Consider the following 22,632-nt stretch of genomic DNA (forward strand, 5'->3'; position numbering starts at 1 on the left):
CACCCCCAACCCTCCCCCCATCACTCAATGGTCGGGCCACCACCTCCCCCAACCCCCACCCCCTTTAACGCAGGCATCAGGTTGACCTAACCGACCCCACCCCCCATCATCACTGGAATTGGAGCACTTCCCTAATCTAAGTGTCAACACCCCCTCCGCCATGTGGGTACAACTCCTCCCACCATAATTGGGTTCCTGGAAGTGCCCACCTGGCACTGCCAGGGGATTGTGTTAGGGGGTTGTGCCAGGGCACTGCCTGGCCCTGTCCCTCACTACCGAGGAGCTATACTCCCCTCTGAGCCCCCAGCTTGGTCAGCATGATTGACTTCCTTTTTTGGAAACCAGTAGTGATTCCCGCCGGCCTTGTCATACCAGCAGGGGTGGGGGGTGCGTGGCGGTGGGGGGGGAGGGGGGAGGAGCGTGGAAAATCTGACAACCCTGGGCATGAATCTGACAACCATTTGTCAAAGTGGGTCCTTGTCGCCGGAAATGCCTTAATGCCCTCTTGCAAGTTAGCACCCATAACGAGTTTGCTTTGGGACATCCTGAAATACTTTGGAATACCTGAAGCACTTTTTGAAGTGCAGTCACTGTCGTAATGTAGGAAATGCACCAGCTAACTTGGGCATAGCAAGATCCAAATGCTGCAATGGGATAATGACCAGATCATCTGTTTCTCGTGAATACCGATTGAGGGATAAATATTGGCCGGGACGGTACCCCTTCTTTTTTTTTCAAAATACATTTTTAATGTTAGTGATTAATTAAGCAATGAATTAAGAGCTATTACATCGATCCAAATAACATATAAAATATATGTGAGTTCATGCATAAAGCAATTACATACACCAAGCATCCAAACAAGGCAAAAGGATTCAGGGGTATGGAATAATATTCAAATGAACAATGCAGATTTTGAAAATCATCAGAAGTTCAACCAATGGGGTTCACTTCTGGAGGAATGGAATTGGAAAACAAAGACATCGGACGAGATCGACCGACCACATTGCGCTGGCCGCTGGATGCGGGGTGAAGCCTGCCGCCGGCTGCCCGGCAGCCACTATGCCTCGCGGATCTGTCCATGGGATGAGAGGCGCTGAGATCAGGAGCCCTCCACAATGGGCAGGACCAAGTCGCGCTCATGTAAGTAGGCTTTAAACTTACTAAGGCCTATCGCCCGCCATTTACCGGCCTCCCGGCATCTAACAGCCTCCCCAGGGAGTCCCCAGCCAGGCATTGTTCAGCACAGGTCCAGAAACATGGACCAGGCAAATGGCACCTGGGGCAGTGGCGTGCAGAGGTCTGGTGATGCCCGGGGCAAATCTTGATTGTATGCCCCAAAGACTCAAGTATAAGGCCTAATATACTGAGAAATATTATGAGAAAGGAAAACATTTTGAATATATAAACACAGATGAAACATGAAATAAACGCTTTATTCGATTTTAATATAGATCAATCAAATTTATTAAGTTCTTTTCCCCAAATGATACCTCCTGTCACAAAACACCTGAACTACTTCACTTTTTACATCAGCTGTGAGAAATTCTTTTTCAATGCTTATTAAAGCCAGGTTGGTCAGTCGCTCCTGTGACATAGAAGACCTCAGATATGTTTTTATTAATTTCAGTTTTGAAAATGACCTTTCACAGCTTGCGACTGAAAATGCGATTGTAAGCAGTAATCTGTATGAAACACACAGCGTCGGAAAGACATCCCTCCCATACTGCAGTAAAGACTCCAGAGCATCTTTAGGATCAGGGGGAACTCTATTCCCTCCAGCTCGAAGGAGCATCACAAAATCAATAATTTTGTCACATAACTGAATTGCAACCACATCATTGTCATAATAATTTGCAAAGTCTGAACATTCCTTTTTTAATTTCTCTCTTTCTTGTTCATCTTCAATCACTACTGAATTCAAGTTCAGAAGAAAAGAAAATCGGTCACTGAGTCTTTGGAGACGGACACTGCGGTCTTCAATTTCAGTTTTTAATCTGTTCACAATCTCTACCATTACTCTATTCATTTCTTCTTGTGCCGTCAGTCCACTATCTCTTGCTGACTCTCCAGGCATTATTCTTCTTCTCCTTGTTCGTGCAATTGGTATTCCCCAATTTTCACAATATTTGTCATTCTTCAAATTCAAGATATGAATAAGTCCTCTCAGATCACAAGAAGCTTCATGGAACCCCATTTTCGGATCCTGCAAACGTTTTGAGACTTTCTCCACTGATGATAAAACTGACTACCAAAAATTTAATAAAGCTATAAACGGGAACTGTTGAATAGAGTTCAGTAGTGATCCTGCATCAGATTTAGTTTCCCTTGAAAATTCTCCTTCCAGCAGGTGTTGAAGGCTTGCAATAACGTTGTCACACTCTTCGTGGATTACTTGCACAGCATTATGGCTGGAACTCCACCTTGTGTCCCACTGTCTTTTCACAGTCCGAGTGACAAATGATTTTAACACTTCCCAACGAAAGTAGATGAAGAAAAAAAAGTAAAAAGTTTTTCTAGAATGCCAAAAAATGTAACAACAACAGGTTGCACCTCACTTGCATGGACACAGGACAAATTGAGGCTGTGGTTCTCGCAGTTCACAAACACAGCTTTTGGGTTAACTTCAAGAATTTTTTGTTGAACACCTCCTCTCACTCCAGCCATAACTGCTGCGTTATCATATGCTTGACCACGACAGTCATTCATGGAAATTTTGTCTTCTTCCAATTTTTCCAGAAATTTATTTACCAGGCTGACTGCATCTTTCTTGTTGACTTGAAAAAATCCCAGAAATGTCTCCTTTATTTCTACTTTTCTGTTTTCATCAATATGAACGTATCGCAGAATTTCAGAAACCTGATCTTCATGGGCAATATCTGGAGTTCAATCCAGCATTATGCTAAAATATTTCGCGTCCTTAATTTCGGAAATTATATTTTTCTTGACAGTTTCACCAAGAAGATTGATTATTTCGTTTTGAATTCTGTTGGACAAGTAGGTGACACTTTTTGGTTTCTCTTTCCCTCTCTGCAAGTGTTTTGCTAAGATGTCATCATATTTGGCCAAAAGTCTGATTGTTGCTAGAAAGTTTTCTGTATTTTCACTGACTGTCTCCCCGGCTCTGATAACCCAGATATTCCTTCTCCTCGATGTCCACGATAGGCCAGATTCTGTTTTGCCAGAAAGGATATAACCTCGACAATCCGTTCAGTTATAGCTTTCCATCTTTTCTTTTCAGCAGACATTTGCTGTTGAAGTTCAGCATCTATCGTAGTTGAATGATGGAGTCGAACTACGAGGTTCAGGTATTCCCTCATGTGAGCTCTATGAGAAGGGCTTTTCTCATGGTCAGGTATTGTTGGATTTAATTTTCTCCAAGTGGGGAAACCGTCTTCCTTTCCAAAGTTTGACACAGACGACAAATGCTCCTTTGAAAACAAAAAGCAAACAAAACAGTAGAATTCTTTAAGATATGGAGAGTATAACAACCATTTTCTCTCCACAATTTCTCCGTTTGTGGAAACTTTATCAAACCACTGTTTGGAAAATGATCTCCCATCCTTCTCAGCAAATGGACCACTTTTATTCTGATATCTTTCAGGGCCATGTTGTAATATTGTCATCTTCAAATGATCTGGAATCGGTTTCTTCAAACAGCCAAAATCGCTTCTTTGCAAAAATATGCTAAAATCTTCTTTATTTTCTTCACATGGATCATCATCCTGACAACGAGACTGAGGAGAGAGAGTATTATGTTCTGACCGAGCTGAATCCGTATCAGAAAAATCCTTCTCTGCACCCACATCATCTTTTACTTCTCCAGGTTCTCCTACTTCTTCTTTACTTCTTTTTATCCATGCATCTAATGCCCCTCTTTGATGGGACTCTTCTTCGACTCTGGCCCTCTTTTTTTTCCTGTTCTGTGCTCCACTCGGTTCTACACGAAATACTCGTAACATTTCATTTTCTATCTCAAAAACCGTAAGACGCATGAGAAAATGGGAAGAAAATGGTAAACAATCGGTCAGTTGCAGACGGATAAACCATATTTCATTTCTTTGTTCCTTCGTATCAAATTATTTCACACTGATTCTCCACTGATAATTTTGTGCAATTTATATCATAGACTTGCAAATGAGTGGTATCTGTATTCGAATATTAGCATGTTAAGGAATAAATGTCTCCTATTCCGAGATTAAATGCCATAGCAGTCCTCTGATCATCCAGGCTTCACTCTTACTACATCCCACGTAAATATTTCATTAAATATCACCAAAAAACCTATAAAAAACGTAGTTTCACCCGTTCTAGAGCTATTCACTGACCTGAGTAGGTAAAAGAACTAATCTAGATGCACAAAAAGCTGAAGAAAAGACGAGTTATGACTCGAGGAAACGCAGGAACGAACAGCCACGTCTGCTTGTTGCTTTTGATGGTTCCACCACGTACATCATGCGCATGCGTGTGGGGGGATGGGGAGAAGCACCATTTTCTCTAGACAGAAAGGGTACACCATGTTAAAGGAATAAAGGGCGAACAACTGCCTCTGCAGTGTGGTGAGCCTCCAAAAATTGATTTATCACCGCTGAAATTTTAAAATTACTATCTTATTTCCTTCTCTGGGGCAGCACGGTGGCCTAGTGGTTAGCACAACCGCCTCACGGAACTGAGGTCCCAGGTTCGATCCCGGCTCTGGGTCACTGTCCATGTGGAGTTTGCACATTCTCCCCGTGTCTGCGTGGGTTTCGCCCCCACAACCCAAAAAATGTGCAGAGTAGGTGGATTGGCCACGCTAAATTGCCCCTTAATTGAAAAAAATGATTGGGTAATCTAAATTTAAAAAAAATAAAAATAAAAAAATGAAAAATTATTTCCTTCTCTGATTGGATGCCCCCATCCAATGGATGCCCGGGCCCAATGCCCCGTTGCCCCCCCCTTCCCCCCCTTCTGCACTCCACTGACCTGGGGGAACTCCCAGCCCATCAGAGGCCCTGATTGGTCAGGGGTAGGACAGGTTGCTCCCTGGCCCTCCCTTGGAATATGAGCAGCTTGGCACTGCCAAGCTGGCAGGAGCACTGCCAGGCAGTGCAAGGGTGCCTTGGCAGCACTGCCAAGTGTCAGGGCTCAAGCTCATGAAAGGAGGGCGGAGGGGGTATGAAGAGTGGGGGGGGGGGCGGGCAGGTAGGCGGGGCCTCTGGGAGGTTGGGGGGGTGAAGGGTGGTTGTCGTGGAAGGTGGCGGGGCTCCCAAGGTCCCGTTATCATAGAATTAACAGTGCAGAAGAAGGCCATTCGGCCCATCGAGTCTGCACCGGCTCTTGGAAAGAGCACCCTACCCAAGGTCAACAACTCCACCCTATCCCCATAACCCAGTAACCCCACCCAACATTAAGGGCAATTTATCATGGCCAATCCACCTAACTTGCAGATCTTTGGACTGTGGGAGGAAACCGGAGCACCTGGAGGAAACCCACGCACACACAGGGAGGATGTGCAGACTCCGCACAGACAGTGACCCAAGCCGGAATCGAACCTGCGACCCTGGAGCTGTGAAGCAATTGTGCTATCCACAATGCTACCATGCTGCCCCTTATCCCCAACCTTGCATCACACACCACAACTCTCCGCCATCTTGTTAAAACAACTACGTACTTCCAGTGGCTCCCAGCTCATGAGCGAGAGTGGCGTGAGCTCAGGACGAAACTCACCTGGCATTTTCGACCCCGCCAAGGAGACGAAGATCTCCACCAACGCGATGTCATATCAATGTTGTACAGAACCTTGACTGGGGCACAGGAAATAGTGACATAAGGTACAAAAAAGGTAAAACAAATCTGCTGGCAAATTGAGAGGTAATAACCAGCAGGAAAGACTGCAGATTGGGGAGGGAGATGGGTGGGGGCGGGGAGGGGGGTGGGCGACGATGATAAACTGATACAGCTCTTTAAAAATTGCAAAAGGGTTTGATGAGATAAATGCAGCCAAGGTGTTTCCACTTTTGGGAAGGTTAAAACTGGGGAACATAAATAACATAAATATAAGATGGTCACTGATGAATCCAGTGTGGAACTTGGAAGAAACTTCCTCACCCAGTGGGTGGTTTGAATGTAAAAGTTGCTGTCACGTGGAATTGTTGAAGTGAATCACATCGATGTATTGAAGGGGAAACTAGATAAGTAGATTACGGAGAACGCAGTAGAAGGATATGTTGATCGGGTTAAATTAACTAGAGCAAAAGGAGGTTCATGTGGAGCATTGCCCTGCTGTGCTGAATGGCCTGTTATTGCACGAGAAAGTTCTCAAGAGTATTTATCCTGGACCAATTCCACTTGTTTTATGAAAATGCCTGATTTTCTTATAAATTAGTGTTGACTACCCTGAAAATTTGCACTATAACAGCCTGAGTGCCTGTAAGATGCCTTAGGATCAGAGACTCAGCCCATTGCAGTTTATATGGATGGGAACATTTTCGGGCTGACTCCATGGTTAGACACCTCTGGAAAGGAGCAGCGATCATGGAGAACACTGTTCAAGGATTGTGAGCCTGCAGCCCATTATTTTCCGTCCACTAGGAAAACTGTGATTTCCAGCCTTTGACTTGTTGTAAACACCACTCTTAAAATCAGCACTTTGTCTTCCTTCCTTTACCCTGGAAGCCAGTGATTTCTGTGAGGCTGCGGTAGCAGAGCTTCTAGGGGTCCTCTCCTATCTCTCCTCAATTGGTCATTCTTCCCTTCTGAACATGGACAATGAGCACTACGTCCGATCTAATTCTTATCCAGCACAAACAATCTCACCCTTCCAGTAATTGACTGCTCGCTAGCTTCAGAAAACAGGAGCCATGGCTGATTTTGCACTTCCTTAGAATGAGTATGATGAGGCAAACTTTAAGCTTCCTGTTTGACCCAAGTTGAGATCATGTGACCCCATACAAGTCAACACTGAATTCTGGAGCTTGCCGAATGTAAGTGACTTTGGGGCCACACCATGTGCTGGTGTTTTCTTGCTCAGCCATTAGTGTTGACACACTGGTCTATTTTAGAATATGAGTTAGGACCACAGGAACATATTTGGATGATCAGCCATGATCATTATGAATGGTGGAGCAGGCTCAAAGGGCCAGATGGCATAATCCTGAACCTATTTTCTGTGTTTCACTGAAAAGGATTTAGCCCCTTGAGCCTGTTCTGCCATCCATTGAGATCTTGGACAATATGTAGCCTAACACCATCAACCCGCCTGGCTTCTATAATCCTTAGTATTCTTGTGCAATAAGAATTTGTCCATCTTAGTTTTGAAGTTTCCAATTGACCTCCAGTCTCATGAGTTCCAGATTTCCTCTTACCCTGAAGGTGTGACATAGAATCCCTACAGTGCAAAAGGAGGCCATTCGGCCCATTGCGTCTGCACCAACTCTTCAAAAGAGCACCCTACCCATGCCCTATTCCTGTAACCCCACCTAACCTTTGGACACTATGGGGCAATTTAGTTTGGCCAATCTACCTAACCTGCACATCTTTGGACTGTGGGATGAAACCGGAGCACCCGATGGAACCCACGCAGACACGTGGAGAACATGCAAATTCTACACAATGTGGGATGAAACCAGAGCTTTATTTACCAGCTGTCTTGTCAAGGTCAATTTGAGATAGCAACAAAGATGTAGAAATTCTTTCTGATGGCACCCTTTCCCCCCCTCAGTGAATGGAGCAATTCACTGTCAAACAGTGAGATTGATGGCAAGTTAACTTACCTGGTGTGAACAATCAGTCAATAATTGATTGGTAGGTCAGATATTTTAGATTCAGGCCTCCCCAATGAAAATACAGTCACCAAATATTATTAAGGACTTCTACCCATCAGGAAATAACCCTACTATGGAAATTGGCAGATAAATCCATCTCTAATACTATTTTTCTCAATAAGAAGTTAACCTGCAGGTTAATCTCCACATCATGACTATTTTTCTCGATAGATGGTACTTACGGTAAAAGGCTAATATGCACTCTGCTGTCCTCTTCATTGCTGAATGCCATAATTCGCCTCCCCCACCCCTCTGCCCAGGCTTATGACAGGTACTTACACTGGATGTTTATTGTACATGATGGGTAGAAATTCATCCACTGGCAACATCTTCCCAAGGGGTTCAGCTGCCACCAGGTTTTTGGCCCCTTGCTGAGATATGAGGTAGGCCAATGTCCAGTAGGAATAATCTGCTTCTACCAGGTTCATAATGCCAGGCACAGACTTTTCCGGATGGTCCACTTGCATCCGCTTCCGGCCAACGTAGCTGAAGTGAAAACAGTAACGGAAGATGCAATGTCTTTGTGGGAAAGGAGCAGACTGACAAACATTTAAAGTGATTTTTAAAAGAAGGAAATGCGATGTGAGAAAAAAACTTTTCACTCAACGAGCGGTTGGGGTCTGGGATGCACAGCCTGGAAGTGTGGTGGAGGCAGGTTCAATCGAGGCATTCAGGAGGGTTTTAGATGATTATTTAAATAGAAACAACATGCAAGGGTATGGAGAAAAGGCAGGGGAATGGTGCTGCGCCATCATGGCCGTTTGGAGAGCTTGGCAGACATGATTGGCCGATGGCCTCCTTCGGCGCTGTAACAATTCTGTGATACAGATTAAATATAGTCCTGCATTTAGTCCAGATCCGAAACTCAGTGCGGTGCTTATGTTACTGAATGCTAACATAAAATTATTTCTGAGGGGTAATTGGACAAAATCTACAGGATGATTGACATAACAAAACAATAGCAGCAATACTAAGTTAAAGAAATACTCAAGGCCAAGACTTAATGTTGAGTATTTATCAAGATCACTTGCTTAGTCTCGATAAAGACTGGTCTTCATATTATTTGAGGTTGGCTAATGATCTATCAAATTGCAGTGCTCAGCTATGACTTGCACTTTTCCAAACTAACTCTCATTATTTGAATCTTGAGAATGACAAAGTCATAGAACATACAGTGCAGAAGGTGGCCATTCGGCTCATCGAGTCTGCATCGACCCACTTAAACCTTCCCTTCCACCCTATCCCCTTAACCCAATTATCCCTCCTAACCTTTTGGTCACTATGGGCAATTTATCATGGCGAATCCACCTAACCTGCATGTCTTTAGACTGTGGAGGAAGCCGGAGCACCCGGAGGAAACCCACGCAGACACGGGAAGAACGTGCAGACTCCGCACAGACAGGGCCCAGCAGGGAATCGAACCTGGGACCCTGGCGCTGTGAAGCCACAGTGCTATCCATTTGTGCTGCCTTGCTGCCCCATGCTGCGACATGAAGATCGCAGTTCTTAATCAGAAAGTAAAACGTAATTTAATTTCACTCCACAAGGTCAGGATGTTAGACGAATTTTTCCAGACAGTGCCATCGTCAACCAATCTCAGGGCAGATATAATATGGCAGAATGCGAAGTAAAGCACCGGATTACGTCCATCCTAAAATTAGAGGAGCAACATCCTGCACCATCCTGGAGTCCCACTGAGCGATATTCCCAATTCAGTGCTGATTTAAGAAGGAAGTTTCCCACTGTGAGCCCATTCCCTTTGGAGCTAAACTGGGACTGCTCACGCTGACTTTCCATCATACCATTATAGTCAGCAGCAGGGCAGAGCTTATTCCCAGTAGCCTCGGCTTGTTTGGAATCAACAGTCAGAGCTAATTAACCACTCTGACCTGCCGCATCAGATCTCCCGCAGAGGTTGAAGGTTTTTTTTTTAAATTTAAGTTTGGAAGAGACATTTAAAAAAACCAAATATTCAAATAAAAGGCTATATGCAAGGGCATTTCTTAAAATTACAAAAGCATGACGATTGATGCTAAGTGCCCATGTCAATCCTGCAAAGTTGTACAATAAAGGCCTTTAAAAATCTTCTTCATTATTATTTTTGGAGCAGCCTCAGCGGTCCTCTTAAGAATTCCTGGTGTTCTACATCCAATAATACTGGGCAGAGCATCATTCCATGCACATCTGCCCACTGGTATTAGAAAATTGTGCCGGATCCTATAAATAGCACAGACATGCTGTAGCAAGCAGGTGCACTGGCTATTTTAAGGCCCTTGAGACAATCAGGCTGAGTGAGTAGGCCTCAGTGTAGCCTGAGATTGAGACCAGTAATTTGAATCGCTATTTGGGAACTGTGGGTACTTCGAAAATAGTGCCTTGCGTACATGTTCTGGGTCACTGATAAGCCCATTATATTTGAGGTTGCCCGTTTCGAAGAGTCTGATACAGAAGGTGTGCCCAGTCTAAAGCTGCAAGTTTGTACTGATGCATGCAGCCAGTAATTGAAAAATAATTGAGAATCATTCTTCACAAGCAGATGGTGTGTGCTGAACATTTTGCAAGAAACAAAATATCTTAGTAAACTCGACTGGATTATTTAAACCACACACACACACACCACACACACACGTGCGCACGTGCATCCAGACCAGAACCCAATGGATGAATAGATGAGATTTCTGCAGTACCCACTCATTCTATTACAGAGTTCATCCTGGTCCACTGTCCCATTTTATCTTTTACTTCATCCAGATCAAGTGTTCCTTCCTTGCAAATGCCAAGGATTGCAAACTTCAACAACTCTGAGATAGCAATGCTCTTTCTGATCTTCTTCTGATCCTAACCAACCTTGCAATGATTGATTCCCCCATGCCCTTCACTCTATCACATACTGTTATATATTGTTGTATTGTCTGTAACTAAAGAGCTAGGAACTCATTAGCAGGGAGCTAATTGTATGTATAAGTGTTCCCAGGGGCCACATTGCACTGCTGCACCAGAGGCTCATGTGAAGTATAACAGAACCAGTTCAATCCAGTTCTTCTATCGTACCAGACAGCATAGCAAAATTAAACTTAGAGTTTCAGATCGTTATAGCCTTATGGTGTAATTATTAGCAACATCTGGGAACCAAAAGACAAAGAGAACATATACCACAGCCGTTTTACTTAATGTTTTCTCCTCCTCCCTATCCCGTTCCTAGCTCTGTACTTACTTAAAAGCTCTTACTTAAAAGCTCTCCACATCAAACTTAAAAACTGTTAGCTTTCCAACATCTTCCCATTCTGATCAAAAGTCATTGACCTGAAATACATTGTTTGTCCCTCCACTAATGCTGTCTGCACTGCTGTCTGGGTTTTACAGCATTTTCTTCTTTGTGCATCAGGAGATAGCTGTTCTAGCCAAACTGCGACATGTAGCCAGCACATTGGTTAGTGTATTCCGTCATTACAGGTTCTGAGGAAATCTAATTTAGAAAACTGTGGTAAAAAGAGAAGTCCTGCAATGTTGAATCTGAGGTTTTGAATCAGTTGCTATATGTTTTTTTTTTTTTTCTTTTTTTTTTAAATTTAGATTACCCAATTATTTTTTTATTTTTTTTTATATTAAGGGGAAATTTAGCGTGGCCAATCCACCTACTCTGCACATTTTTGGGTTGTGGGGGCGAAAACCCACGCAGACACGGGGAGAATGTGCAAACTCCACACGGACAGTGACCCAGAGCCGGGATCGAACCTGGGACCTCAGCGCCGTGAGGCGGTTATGCTAACCACTAGGCCACCGTGCTGCCCTCAGTTGCTATATGTTGAGACTCACATTAGGTCCCAGTCCAGCTGGTTCTCCTCGATATCGTCCATGAGCTTCGTTATTCTTCTTCGAAAATGTGGCTGAAACCTATTGTCATCTTCTAAGACGAGGGCCTTCTTTAGTCCTCGGTAAATGATCTGAAATATAACAGCCAGAACATTCAAAACCGTTTTGTTGCACAGATGAGGCCTTAAGTATGGAAGATTAAAGACAGATCGAATTGAGGTGTTTAAGATAGCTCAAGGATTTGATTGGAGAGATCGAAATAAACTATTTCATCTGATAGGAGAATCCTTGGGTAGGAGGGGGGGGGGGGGGCGATTCCAGGGATGTGGGGTAGTCTTGTACTGTCTGTGTCTTTACAATAATTCCCCAGAAGTTAGAAGAGGTTTTAATGTGTCTGACCTTTTCTGTGTACTTATCTGAGGTTTGTGATTTAAATTACATTTTTGGATGGTTCGCAGTGCTGCGCAATTGCCCAGGGGAAGTTTGCATTTTTGGACAATTGCCATGAAAACCCTTAGTTGGCAACCTTTGAAGAGGTCCCACCTCCTCCCCTCCCAAATCCGATGCTGGGGAGCTCCGAAGTTGCAGCATAGAATTGTCGTAGCGCAGAATGAAGCCACTCGGTTCTTCAAGCTTGTGCTAGCTCCCTACAAGAACAGCTCACCCAGCCCCACAACATCTGCCTTTCCTTGTAGTCCTGCAAATTATCTTTCTTCAGATAATTATTTGATTCCCTTTTGACAACCATGATTGACATTTCTTTATTTGAAATCCTTTATAAGGATCAAACTTTAAATTGTTATTAGTCAACCCCTGCTGTGGTTAGTTGCAGTTCCTTTAACTCAGCCTAGATGGCAGTCTCTTCTTTTTTACATAGTACCAATTCCCAGTTATTTTAATGACAGAGGGTAGTAAAAGAGGGGCAAAGGAGGGGTATACGGGGGAGGAGGGAAAAGGGAGAGACCGGGGACAGGGCGTACACAGGGAGCGAGAGACCGGGGAGGGGGGATGCAGGGAAGGAGGGACAAAAGAGGCTAGAAAAGGAACAGGGCTACAATGTGCCACAACCAAGGGCTCGAAACAAGGAACTGCTGCAAGCACCCACCCAGTACGGTCTCTGGGCGAAGGGAGACCCCAGAGTGCAGGGGACTACCTGCGTGGCGGACACACAGTAGACTGGGGGGGGGGGGGGGGGGGGGGAACAAGAGAGGAGAACCAGCGGGGTGGGGCAGGGGGCGGGGAAACAGGAGCCGGAAGGAAGGCACGGGATGCCAAAACGTGCATGACATCTCCAGGAGCGGGGAACGAGGAAAATAAAGATGGAGGACTGGAGGAGCAGCAGAAGCGGAGGCGAGCGCGGGACGGCAGCGAGACCCGTCCGGGAGAAGCAGGCGACAACAACACAAAACACAGCCAAGTATCACACCTACTTACGTGGTGTAAATAATTTTGCCAGATACCCTACCAGTTATTCTATTTCATATTTTATTGTATTTTATGTTGGGGTGTGCCCTTCTCTTCTAAATGTGTGTGTATATATATATGTTTCTTATTCTGTGTACATAACAGTAATTATACCTTGCTCAAAAACCCAATAAAAAACATTTAAAAAAATGACAGAGGGTAGTGAAATTTTGCCTGGGTGTCCAAACCTGTTATTCTAAACCTGGAGGAAGAAATTCTCGACACATCAATTTTGAAAGTGTTTGAAGTCAGATGTTTTGTTCATTACTGTAAAAACAGGCTGGGGCTAATTTAGCACAGTGGGCTAAACAGCTGACTTGTAATGCAGAATAATGCCAGCAGCGTGGGTTCAATTCCTGTACCGGCCTCCCCGAACAGGCGCCAGAATGTGGCGCCTAGGGGCTTTTCACAGTAACTTCATTGAAGCCTACTTGTGACAATAAGCAATTATTTCTTCCAGGGGCTGGTTTAGCACAGGGCTAAATTGCTGGCTTTGAAAGCTGATCAAGGCAGGCCAGCAGCACGGTTCAATTCGCGTACCAGCCTCCCCGAACAGGCGCAGAATGTGGTGACAAGGGGCTTTTCACAATAACTTCATTTGAAGCCTACTTGTGACAATAAGCGATTTTCATTTCATTTTTCATTTCAACAGGCAGCTAACTGTACACTAGACATTGAAAAGAAATGCTGATTCACTTGCATCTGGTAATGCATAACTCATGTCATGTCTTGTTGTCAGCTCAATACAAATATAACAGGAAAAGTTACCGTAACTGAGGAGCTACTATATAAGATCACAAGTGGGTTCTCCCCGTGCCTACGTGGGTCTCACCCCCACAACCCAAAAAGATGTGCAGTGTAGGTGAATTGGCCACGCTAAATTGCCGCTTAATTGGAAAAAAAAGAATGGGTACTCTAAATTTATTTTTATAAATTTAAATAATTTTGTTTTAAGATCGCAAGTGGTAGTGGAGGGGCTGGTAGATTTGTCCAGCAAACCCCATTGTATAAGTAATACAAATCAATCAAGTAAAACCATTTTATCCTCAGAAGGAGAGATGATGGGTGGGATTTTATAAACAAACGGCCAAGTATCAGGTTCTGACTGAAAAACTGGTGTGTTGATCCCCAAAAACACAGCCAGATTTTCTAACCAGATCTTCCAACACTTTGTCAGAAAATAATTGGTGTGCGTGTTTAGTCCCACTCTGGTGGGACTGAGCCTCCTGGAGCTGCAAACCTGGCCACAGAGAGATAGGGTGCCACTTGTAAAGGGCGCACCAATCAGCAAGAACACTGAGCTCCCTCCCATTCCCCCCCCTCCCCCCCCCCCCCGCATACATGGAGAATCCCACCTCCCAACAAGTTTCGGGGTGGCCCCCCTCCCCTCAACCACAAAAACATCGGGAAGGGCATTCTCCCACTCTACCATCCCATACATTCACTGACACACACCCCTCTCCCCCACTAGAAAGCCCCCCCAAGGAGAAGGGTTTGCCCCCTCTCACTGCCCCACAGCACTGACCCCAGCACAACCCCCTGGCACTGCCATTGCCCAGCCTCAGCCCTTAACCCTGAAGCCTCAAGGCACCTCTGTACACCCAGTGTGGCCATCACGACTGGATTTCGAGTCCCAAGATCAATAGTGAGTCATGCTGGCGTTACATCACAGCACCAGGGCTAAACATCACACAGGGCTGGAAGGTACAGTGTGAAGATATTTAAATTCATGGAAATCAGGTTCTTGCCCTTTCTGGGCGTGAACCTGACCACGTCACTGGCAGGGTGTGGGGAAGATCTGAAACCGAGATTTCACCGGCGCAAATCCCGTTCCGGCCCTCTTGTGAGATTTAGCTGCCAAATTTGTGCGGTGGCCTTAAAAATCACACCCGATATCTGGTTATGTTTTGCTTTTGTCCGTTCAATGCGCTATCGAAACGAAATGTACATTCGCTTCCAGTTGAGAAATTCAGGGTGATATTGGAAGTTCTCTGGTAGTAGTTCTATAAAATGGCTAACAGCTGCAAGTCAAACAAATGATCTTGCAAGATTGATGTTCACTTTTTTGTTGATTCAAAAAGGCTTCCATGGTGAGTTATGTACAAGAGTTGCAGTACAGAAATGTATGGACAGTGGGCGTAATCTACCAGCTTCATTGTGCCCAACTCTCGGAGATGCAACAAAGCCGGTAAACCTCGCGAGAGGCCTCTCGTGAGATTTATGATGCTCGTTAAGTTTCGCAAGATCTAACAAGATCTCACGAGGCATTGCAATCTGGGTCCCGCCCACAATGGGAAAATTCCGGTCTTTGTTTCTGAATTGATATTTCTACATCAGCAGCATAAAACCTTCAGGTGGGGCAGCACGGTGGTGTAGTGGTTAGCACGGCTGCCTCACGGCGCCGAGGTCCCAGGTTCGAAATCGGCTCTGGGTCACTGTCTGTGTGGAGTTTGCATATTTTTCCCGTGTTTGTGTGGGTTTGGCCCCCACAGCCCAAAGATATGCATGCTAGGTGGATTGGCCAAGCTAAATTGCCCCTTAAGTGGAAAAAAATAATTGGGTACACTAAATTATTTTTTAAATCTCCAGATGCATTCATTTCAAGTCACAGAGCATTCTTAAAGCATTAGGAGCTCGAATGGAATCTCTGGAGGTAGATAACCACACTTGTAAATTAAGAATAATTTGTTTTTCTTTTCTAATTAAGGGGCAATTCAGTGTGGCCAATCCACCTATCCTATATATCTTTGAGTTGTGGCGGAGAAATGCCTGCAGACATAGGGAGAATGTGCAAACTCCACAGAGAGTGACCCAAGGCTGGGATCGAACCTGGGTCCTTGGTGCCGTATGGCAGCAGTGCTAACCACTGCGCCACCATGCTGCTTACCACACTTTTAAATGACAACACAGCTACAATTGCCTGAAATAGGTGAACGTGTCATGAGGATCAATCGTCTTACCTTTTTCCAGATGTAATAATGACTCAGGAAGCAGCCTATTTCTCCCCGTGTCAGTATTCTTCCTGAGTAAGGGTCATGATATTCCGGTAACATTTCAATGTTGAAGGCTTTCAGATGACTTGTGTTGAGGGCTCTGTCAATACAAAATGTCTGTCATGTTATGGTACCCTATTTCTGAGCTGGGTTATGACATATTATGGAAAGAGCCAGCCTTGGCGTGCAATAATCTGGAATGACAGCAGAGCCTATGGCATTTCCTGTCATTATCATGCCCCAGTTCAACTACACCCAATCAAATGGAAGGTTTGGAACGTAAGACTCTCAATCTTATATTATCATACTGTTTGATGACACATGGATCACGGTTTGAAAACCTGTTATGAGCTGATAGTGATAAAGTGCAGCATAAACCTCGGGCCTGCTTGTTTAATCTCAAGTTATCTGAACCTTGGCAAGGCCAAAACTATTCTGCTTGGGTTAACTCCAACACTTCTTATTTTGGACTGGAGCAAGGTGTATAGTGGGATTCCCAGGGATCGGTGTTGGGGTCACTTATTTTCCTGACATACTGTATATAAATGACCTATTGAAAATTTGAAGATGGCACAAAACTTGGATGCTTTATGAGCTCTGAGAGGATAGTGGATTGGGTGAACAAGTGGCAGATGAAATGCAATGCACAGATATGTGAAGTGACTCTTTTGGGTATGAAGAATGGGGAGGGGCAATATAAATTAAAGGATACAACTCTAAAGGGGGTGCAGGAGCAGAGGGACCTAGAGGTATATCATTGAAGGTGGCAGGGCAGATTTAAAAATCGGTTAAGACATACAGCATTCTAGGTATAGAGTACAATGAAGGAGTTATGATGGATTTGTATGAAATACTGGTTGAGCCTCGACAGGAGTATTATCTCCAATTCTGGTCATCACAATTTAGGAAGGAATAACAGGCATTCAAAAGGGTTCAGAAAGGATTCACAAGGATGGTTCCAGGAATGCGGAACTTCAGTTACATGGATAGATTGGAGAAGCTGAAGCTGATGTAGTTCTGCATGGTCCGTTAAATCAACGACTACACAAGGAACTATCAACAAACGAGAGATTTATTAACAAAACATACAAATTTTCATTAACACATCGACTGCCCGAGGTCCCAGGTATCCCTGCTCAGCTCCGCCCCCGTGGTGATCCACATGACCGCATCATCACACAGTCACGTAACCACGTGATGACCCGGTCTACGTCCTCCCCATTTAGTTTGGGCCCCCAGCAGTGTAAGATGTAACAGTGTATGCGTATAACTACGTACAACTAATTTACAGGAGTGTACAACAGTCGATACAAACAATAAAACATCAATTTGGCTCATGCAGTTGGTGCATAGACTGTTCTGTGCCCAGTGTGTGCATTTGAACAATAGAACTTCAACTTGGCTCTTGCAACCAGTGAATAACACGTTGTGTGTCCATTGTGTGCACTCCTCCACCTCCTCGCAGAACAGGTTGGGGAAGGGAGAAAGTAAAACTCATGGAATTATTTTGGTAAGTCTGGGCATTTTAAGACATGATGAAGTCCTGATACTGCCGGTGGGACTGTCCTATTGGCAGTGTGCATTGTGGTGGGCACGGAAGGTGTATCGTTTGTCCAGTTTGAAGGCCTTGGATTTGCCATGCAGGAGTCCAACAGCATCCGGTTGAGGGAAACATGTGGGGCCTGAGGTCCAGGAACAGTGGTTGATCTGAGTAATCAGCTACTGGTGGTGGCTTGGCTATTGGCATCATGTGATGGTGATTGCGTATATACTGTTCGCCATTGAAGGCCGCTACTAGTTGACTGGTCAATGGTCATAGCCTCATGTGATACGCATATGGACCCTTTGCCCAGTGCTAGACGACATAGAGCATGGGTGTGTTTGTTATAATGTGACTTGTTGTTTAATTTGCGTTGTATCAACACTTCATCGGTTGGTACAAATCTGGCTGTAACACATGGCATTAGTGGTCGGGAACATGGTCCTGGTGTGTCTAGAGAACAACCATTGAGTTGGCAAGGCCAGGTCCTTCCAGCGAACATTACATAGGCTTAGAAGTGCAGCTTAGAAATCAATGTTGTCCCGCGTACACTTCTCCAGAAGATATGTGACGGAGAGTACAGCTCTCTCAGGAAAACCATTTGACTGTGGGCATAAAGGGCAGTTTGTTACGTGATGAAAATCCCAAAGGATGGAATTCAGCAGAGACTGGAGGACATTGTCGGTCATGAGTTTTTGCAGTGTGCTATATGTGGCAAAGTGCCTCTTGAGTTTTACAATTACCAAACTGCTGGTTGTACTTGCCAAATCGTCCAGTTCAAACCAGCCAGAGTATGGATCCACGAATACCAGGCGTTGCTTGCCGTCCCATTCAAAAATATCTACTGCCGTGAATGCCCACGGTACATCAGGGACCTCATGTAAGTGTAAGAGCTCTTTTGTTTGGTGTGGGTTAAGTTTGTTGCAAGGTAGCAACTGGAGACCCCTTGCATCAAGGGCTAATACTCTGACTCTGTGGCCCTGGTCTTCGTTGTATCCAGTCTGGAGTACCCTTTATGGACTTGTGTGTGATACCATTGGAGAGCAGCGGAATGATGAACCGTTGACCTAGCAGGATTAGACCATTTTGAATAGTTAGTTTCTCTCTAAAAGCAACAAACATGGCTCATTGAGGTCAAGAGGAAGTTCCCAGAAGATGCTGGCCAGCCTTGTATGATGATATCATGCAGTCGAGTGTACGTAACATCTTAATTAATAATTAATGAATAATTAATCTTTTGTTATGCTGGCTTCTGTGTGACATGTCTGGTCCAAGAACACCCCAGTAGAATGTGCGATTTAGTCTGGTCCAAGAATACCACCCCCCCCCCCCCCCCCCCTCCCCGGCAACCCAGTGCAATGTGTTTTGGAATGGTCTGGTAATGTCACAATTTGATGGACTTGCTCAGCAGCAAATTGGCTCCATTGGGACGGCACGGTGGCACTGCAGCCTCACTGCGCCAGGAACCTTGGTTCAAACTTGGGTTCAATTCCGGCTTGGGTCACTCTGTGTCGAGTTTGTACGTTCTTCCTATGCCTGTGTGGACTTCTTCCGGGTGCTCCGGTTTCCTTCCACAGTCCAAAGAGGCGCAGGTTGGGTGGATTGCCCATGATAAATTGTCCCTTAGTGTCCGGGATGTGCAGCTTAGGTTGTGGGATTACGGGAATAGGGGGGAAGTGGGTATTGGTAGACTGCTTATTTGAAGGGTCAGTGTAGACTCAATGGCATTCCTCTCCCTGTAAGGTTACCATATATCTCTAAGGCATTGTGAAAGCTGCTGCTCTGATACTCTCTTTAACTAAGGCAAGCTATTAGTCAGTCTGCTAAAGCTGACAACAGATAAGAAACTGAATGGACCTAAAGTGCATCTTCTATCGTAAGGCCCAGGTGAACACAAGTTAAAGTGTCACCCTAAGAGGGGATCCCACAACCTGAGGATCTGGCCTGAATGTTCCAGCCAGAAGATCCAAACCAGCTGGTGATTTCAACAGTTCAGGTCCCGAGAAGATAGTCGACTACAGAGACTACAACCTCAGCAGTGAAGATACTCATCTCTCATTCCCATTTAATTCCCCCATTACTTTGATTGTTCCTCTTCCCACTGTGTGCCTGTCTTGTGCGCGTGTGGGAGAGGGTGGACAGTGAAAGGGAGTAATTAGATTAGCAGCCCGTTGTTCTACTATCACCATTACATGTTTATCTCTGCTCTTCTCATAAATAAACTGTTATTACGCTGGAGGTCGCCTGTCACTGGTAGGTCACTGGGCCATGCATGGTTCATTTAACTGGTAGCATCAGGAGGAATTTGTTCCCTCAGAGAGTAAGGAAATGATGGCATGTCTTCACCGCAAAGGGCTGAGGAGACTGTGTCATTAAGTATGTTCAAGGCTGAGGTAAATAGATTTTCAATCAGTCAGGGAATCATGGGTTGGGGGATAAGGTGGGAAAGTGGAGTTAAGAATCATCAGATGAATCATGATCTCATTGAATGGTGGAGCAGACTTAATGGGGCGAATGGCCTACTTCTGCTCCTACATCTTATCATTTTATGGTCTTCTGGCTGCAATGCTCACAGGATTCAGGAACAGCCCAGCATTCTTCTGGAGGGCCACACCTCCAGCCTAAGGCCTTTACAATTTTTTTAACCATTGAAGAGGAAGGCCATCATGAACGCCTCCATTCTGCAGTGACCCTAGGTTTCTCTCTCCTCTGTCTGTGCTCAGCTCTCCTAATGATAATCTTTATTAGTTCCACAAGTAGGCTTACATTAACACTGCAATGAGGTTACTGTGGAAAGCCCCTATTCGTCACACTCCGGCACCTGTTCGGGTACACCAACCGAGAATTCAGAATGTGCAATTCACCTAAAAAGCACATCTTTCGGGACTTGTGGGAGAAAACCAGAGCACCCGGAGGAAGCCCATGCAGACACGGGGAGAACGTGCGAAGTCCGTACAGACAGTGACCTAAGCTGGGAATCGAACCCAAGTCACTGGCATTGTGAAGCAACAGTGCTAACGACTGTGCTACTGTTCCGCCCATGGGATATTATCTGGATATGTTTGGATATTGCTGATGACATAGAATTTACAGTACAGAAGGAGGCCATTCAGCCCATCGGATCTGCACAGGCCCTACTTAAGCGGACACCTCCACCCTATCCCTGTAACCTAGGGGCAATTTAGCATGTTCAATCCACCTGACCTGCACTTCTTTGGACACTGGGAGGAAACAGGAGCACCCGGAGGAAACCCACGAAGACAAAGGGAGAAAGTGCAAACTCCACACAGACAGTAACCCAAGGCCGGAATTGATCCTGGGACCCTGGAGCTGTGAGACAGCAGTGCTAACCACTTTGCCACCGTCCTTATTGAGTCTTACATTCCTTGATCCACCTGTCATCCTTAATTGGGTATTGAACACGGAGGTGGATAGGGCCCACAGGGCACTGATGTGAAAGCCCCAGTGGAGTCAGCCGCTGAGGGCGATGGTGGTATGATTGCATCAGTTCCTGGACAAGGAACACATCATGAGGAGAGCCAGGCAGCCGAGACGATGCACTTGGGAAGGCGTCGAGATTCGGATGTACCAAGACCTGGGAGCAGAGCTCGCGAAGAAGAGGGCGAGCTTTAATAAGGTCAAAGTGTTATGTTTATTTTACTGTACCCGGCTCGCCTATGGGTGACCTATGGGGGCAGGGAACTGCACTTTGGCTCGGTGGAGGAGGCAACGGACCTCATGAAGGAGAATGGACTAGCAGGGTAAGGAGGACCTTGAATTTGAATGAGGAGAACTGATCTATGCTGTGAAAAACTTTGGGTTTTTGTAGTTTGGGTTTCTTTTGTATTTGCCGTTTTTTCGGTTCGGTTTGGGTTTGGGCAGGGATTTGTGGATTGGTCCGGTTGCTATATCAGGCACCGGTGACGAATGTAAGGACAAATCGGGTTTGATCAGAATATTTTAGTCTGCATCCGCGGACAAGACTGGGGTGTCCACTCTCCCCATTACTGTTTGCCCTGGCCATAGAGCCTTTGGCAATGGTGCTGAGAGCATTGAATATTTGGCAGGGGATAGTGAGGGGGGGTGTGAAACATAGGGTCTCGCTCTATGCGGATGATTTGCTCCTTTATATAACAGAGTAAGAAGTCTTACAATACCAGGTTAAAGTCCAACAGGTTTGTTTCGAATCACTAGCTTTCGGAGCACAGCTCCTTCCTCAGGTGAAGGAGCACTGCTCCTTCCTCCCATTCACCTGAGGAAGGAGCAGTGCTCTGAAAGCTAGTGATTCGAAACAAACCTGTTGGACTTTAACCTGGTGTTGTTAGACTTCTTACTGTGCTCACCCCAGTCCAACGCCGGCATCTCTACATCATTGTATAACAGACGCATTGGGGGTAATTGCAGGAATTATGGGGATACTAGAGGAATCTTGTCGGTTCTCAGGTTACAAACTGAATATGGGCAAGAGTGAGTTTTTTGTGATCCAGGCAAGAGGCAGGAGAGGAGACTGAGGGAGATGCCATTCAAAGTGGTGGGAGAGAGTTTTAGATACATGGGGATTCAAGTGGCAAGGGACTTGGGTCAGCTTCATAAACTAAATTTGGGCAGGTTGATTGAGCAAATGAAAGGGGACTTCCGTAGGTGGGACGTGCTCCCGCTGTCACTGGCGGGGAGGGTACAAACTGTGAAAATGACAGTCCTCCCAAGATCTCTGTTCGTCTTTCAGTGTCTTCCAATCTTCATCCCTAAAGAACGATGAGTACGGCGATCTTGGGTTTTATATGGGCCGGGAAAGCCCCGAGAGTGAAGAAGATCCTTCTTGAGCGGGGAGGGGGGCTTGGCCCTTCAAAACTTTATTAATTACTACTGGGCGGCTAATATATCGATGGTTAGGAAATGGATAGTGAGGGAGGGGTCGGTGTGGGAGCGAGTGGAGGCAGCATCTTGCAAGGGCACGAGTCTTAAGGCTTTGTTAACGGCACCTCTGCCCTTCTCGCCGGCTCGGGACTCCACAAGC

The 22,632-nt window shown here is 45.4% G+C and overlaps 1 protein-coding gene across 1 annotated transcript in view; it reads right to left on the bottom strand.

Annotated features, from left to right (window-relative positions):
* Positions 1-22,632, bottom strand: part of LOC119964894 (procollagen galactosyltransferase 2-like) — a 132,724-nt gene that overhangs the window by 11,312 nt on the left and 98,780 nt on the right. Inside the window, exons 5-7 of the mRNA XM_038794988.1 lie at positions 16,043-16,175; positions 11,622-11,749; positions 8,085-8,291 (exon numbers count right to left, since the gene is read on the bottom strand). Of these exons, the coding sequence (XP_038650916.1) occupies positions 8,085-8,291; positions 11,622-11,749; positions 16,043-16,175 (468 nt within the window). The remainder of the gene's footprint in view (positions 1-8,084; positions 8,292-11,621; positions 11,750-16,042; positions 16,176-22,632) is intronic.

Source organism: Scyliorhinus canicula, chromosome 4 (genome assembly GCF_902713615.1).
Source record: "Scyliorhinus canicula chromosome 4, sScyCan1.1, whole genome shotgun sequence".
Taxonomy (NCBI): Eukaryota; Metazoa; Chordata; class Chondrichthyes; order Carcharhiniformes; family Scyliorhinidae; genus Scyliorhinus; species Scyliorhinus canicula.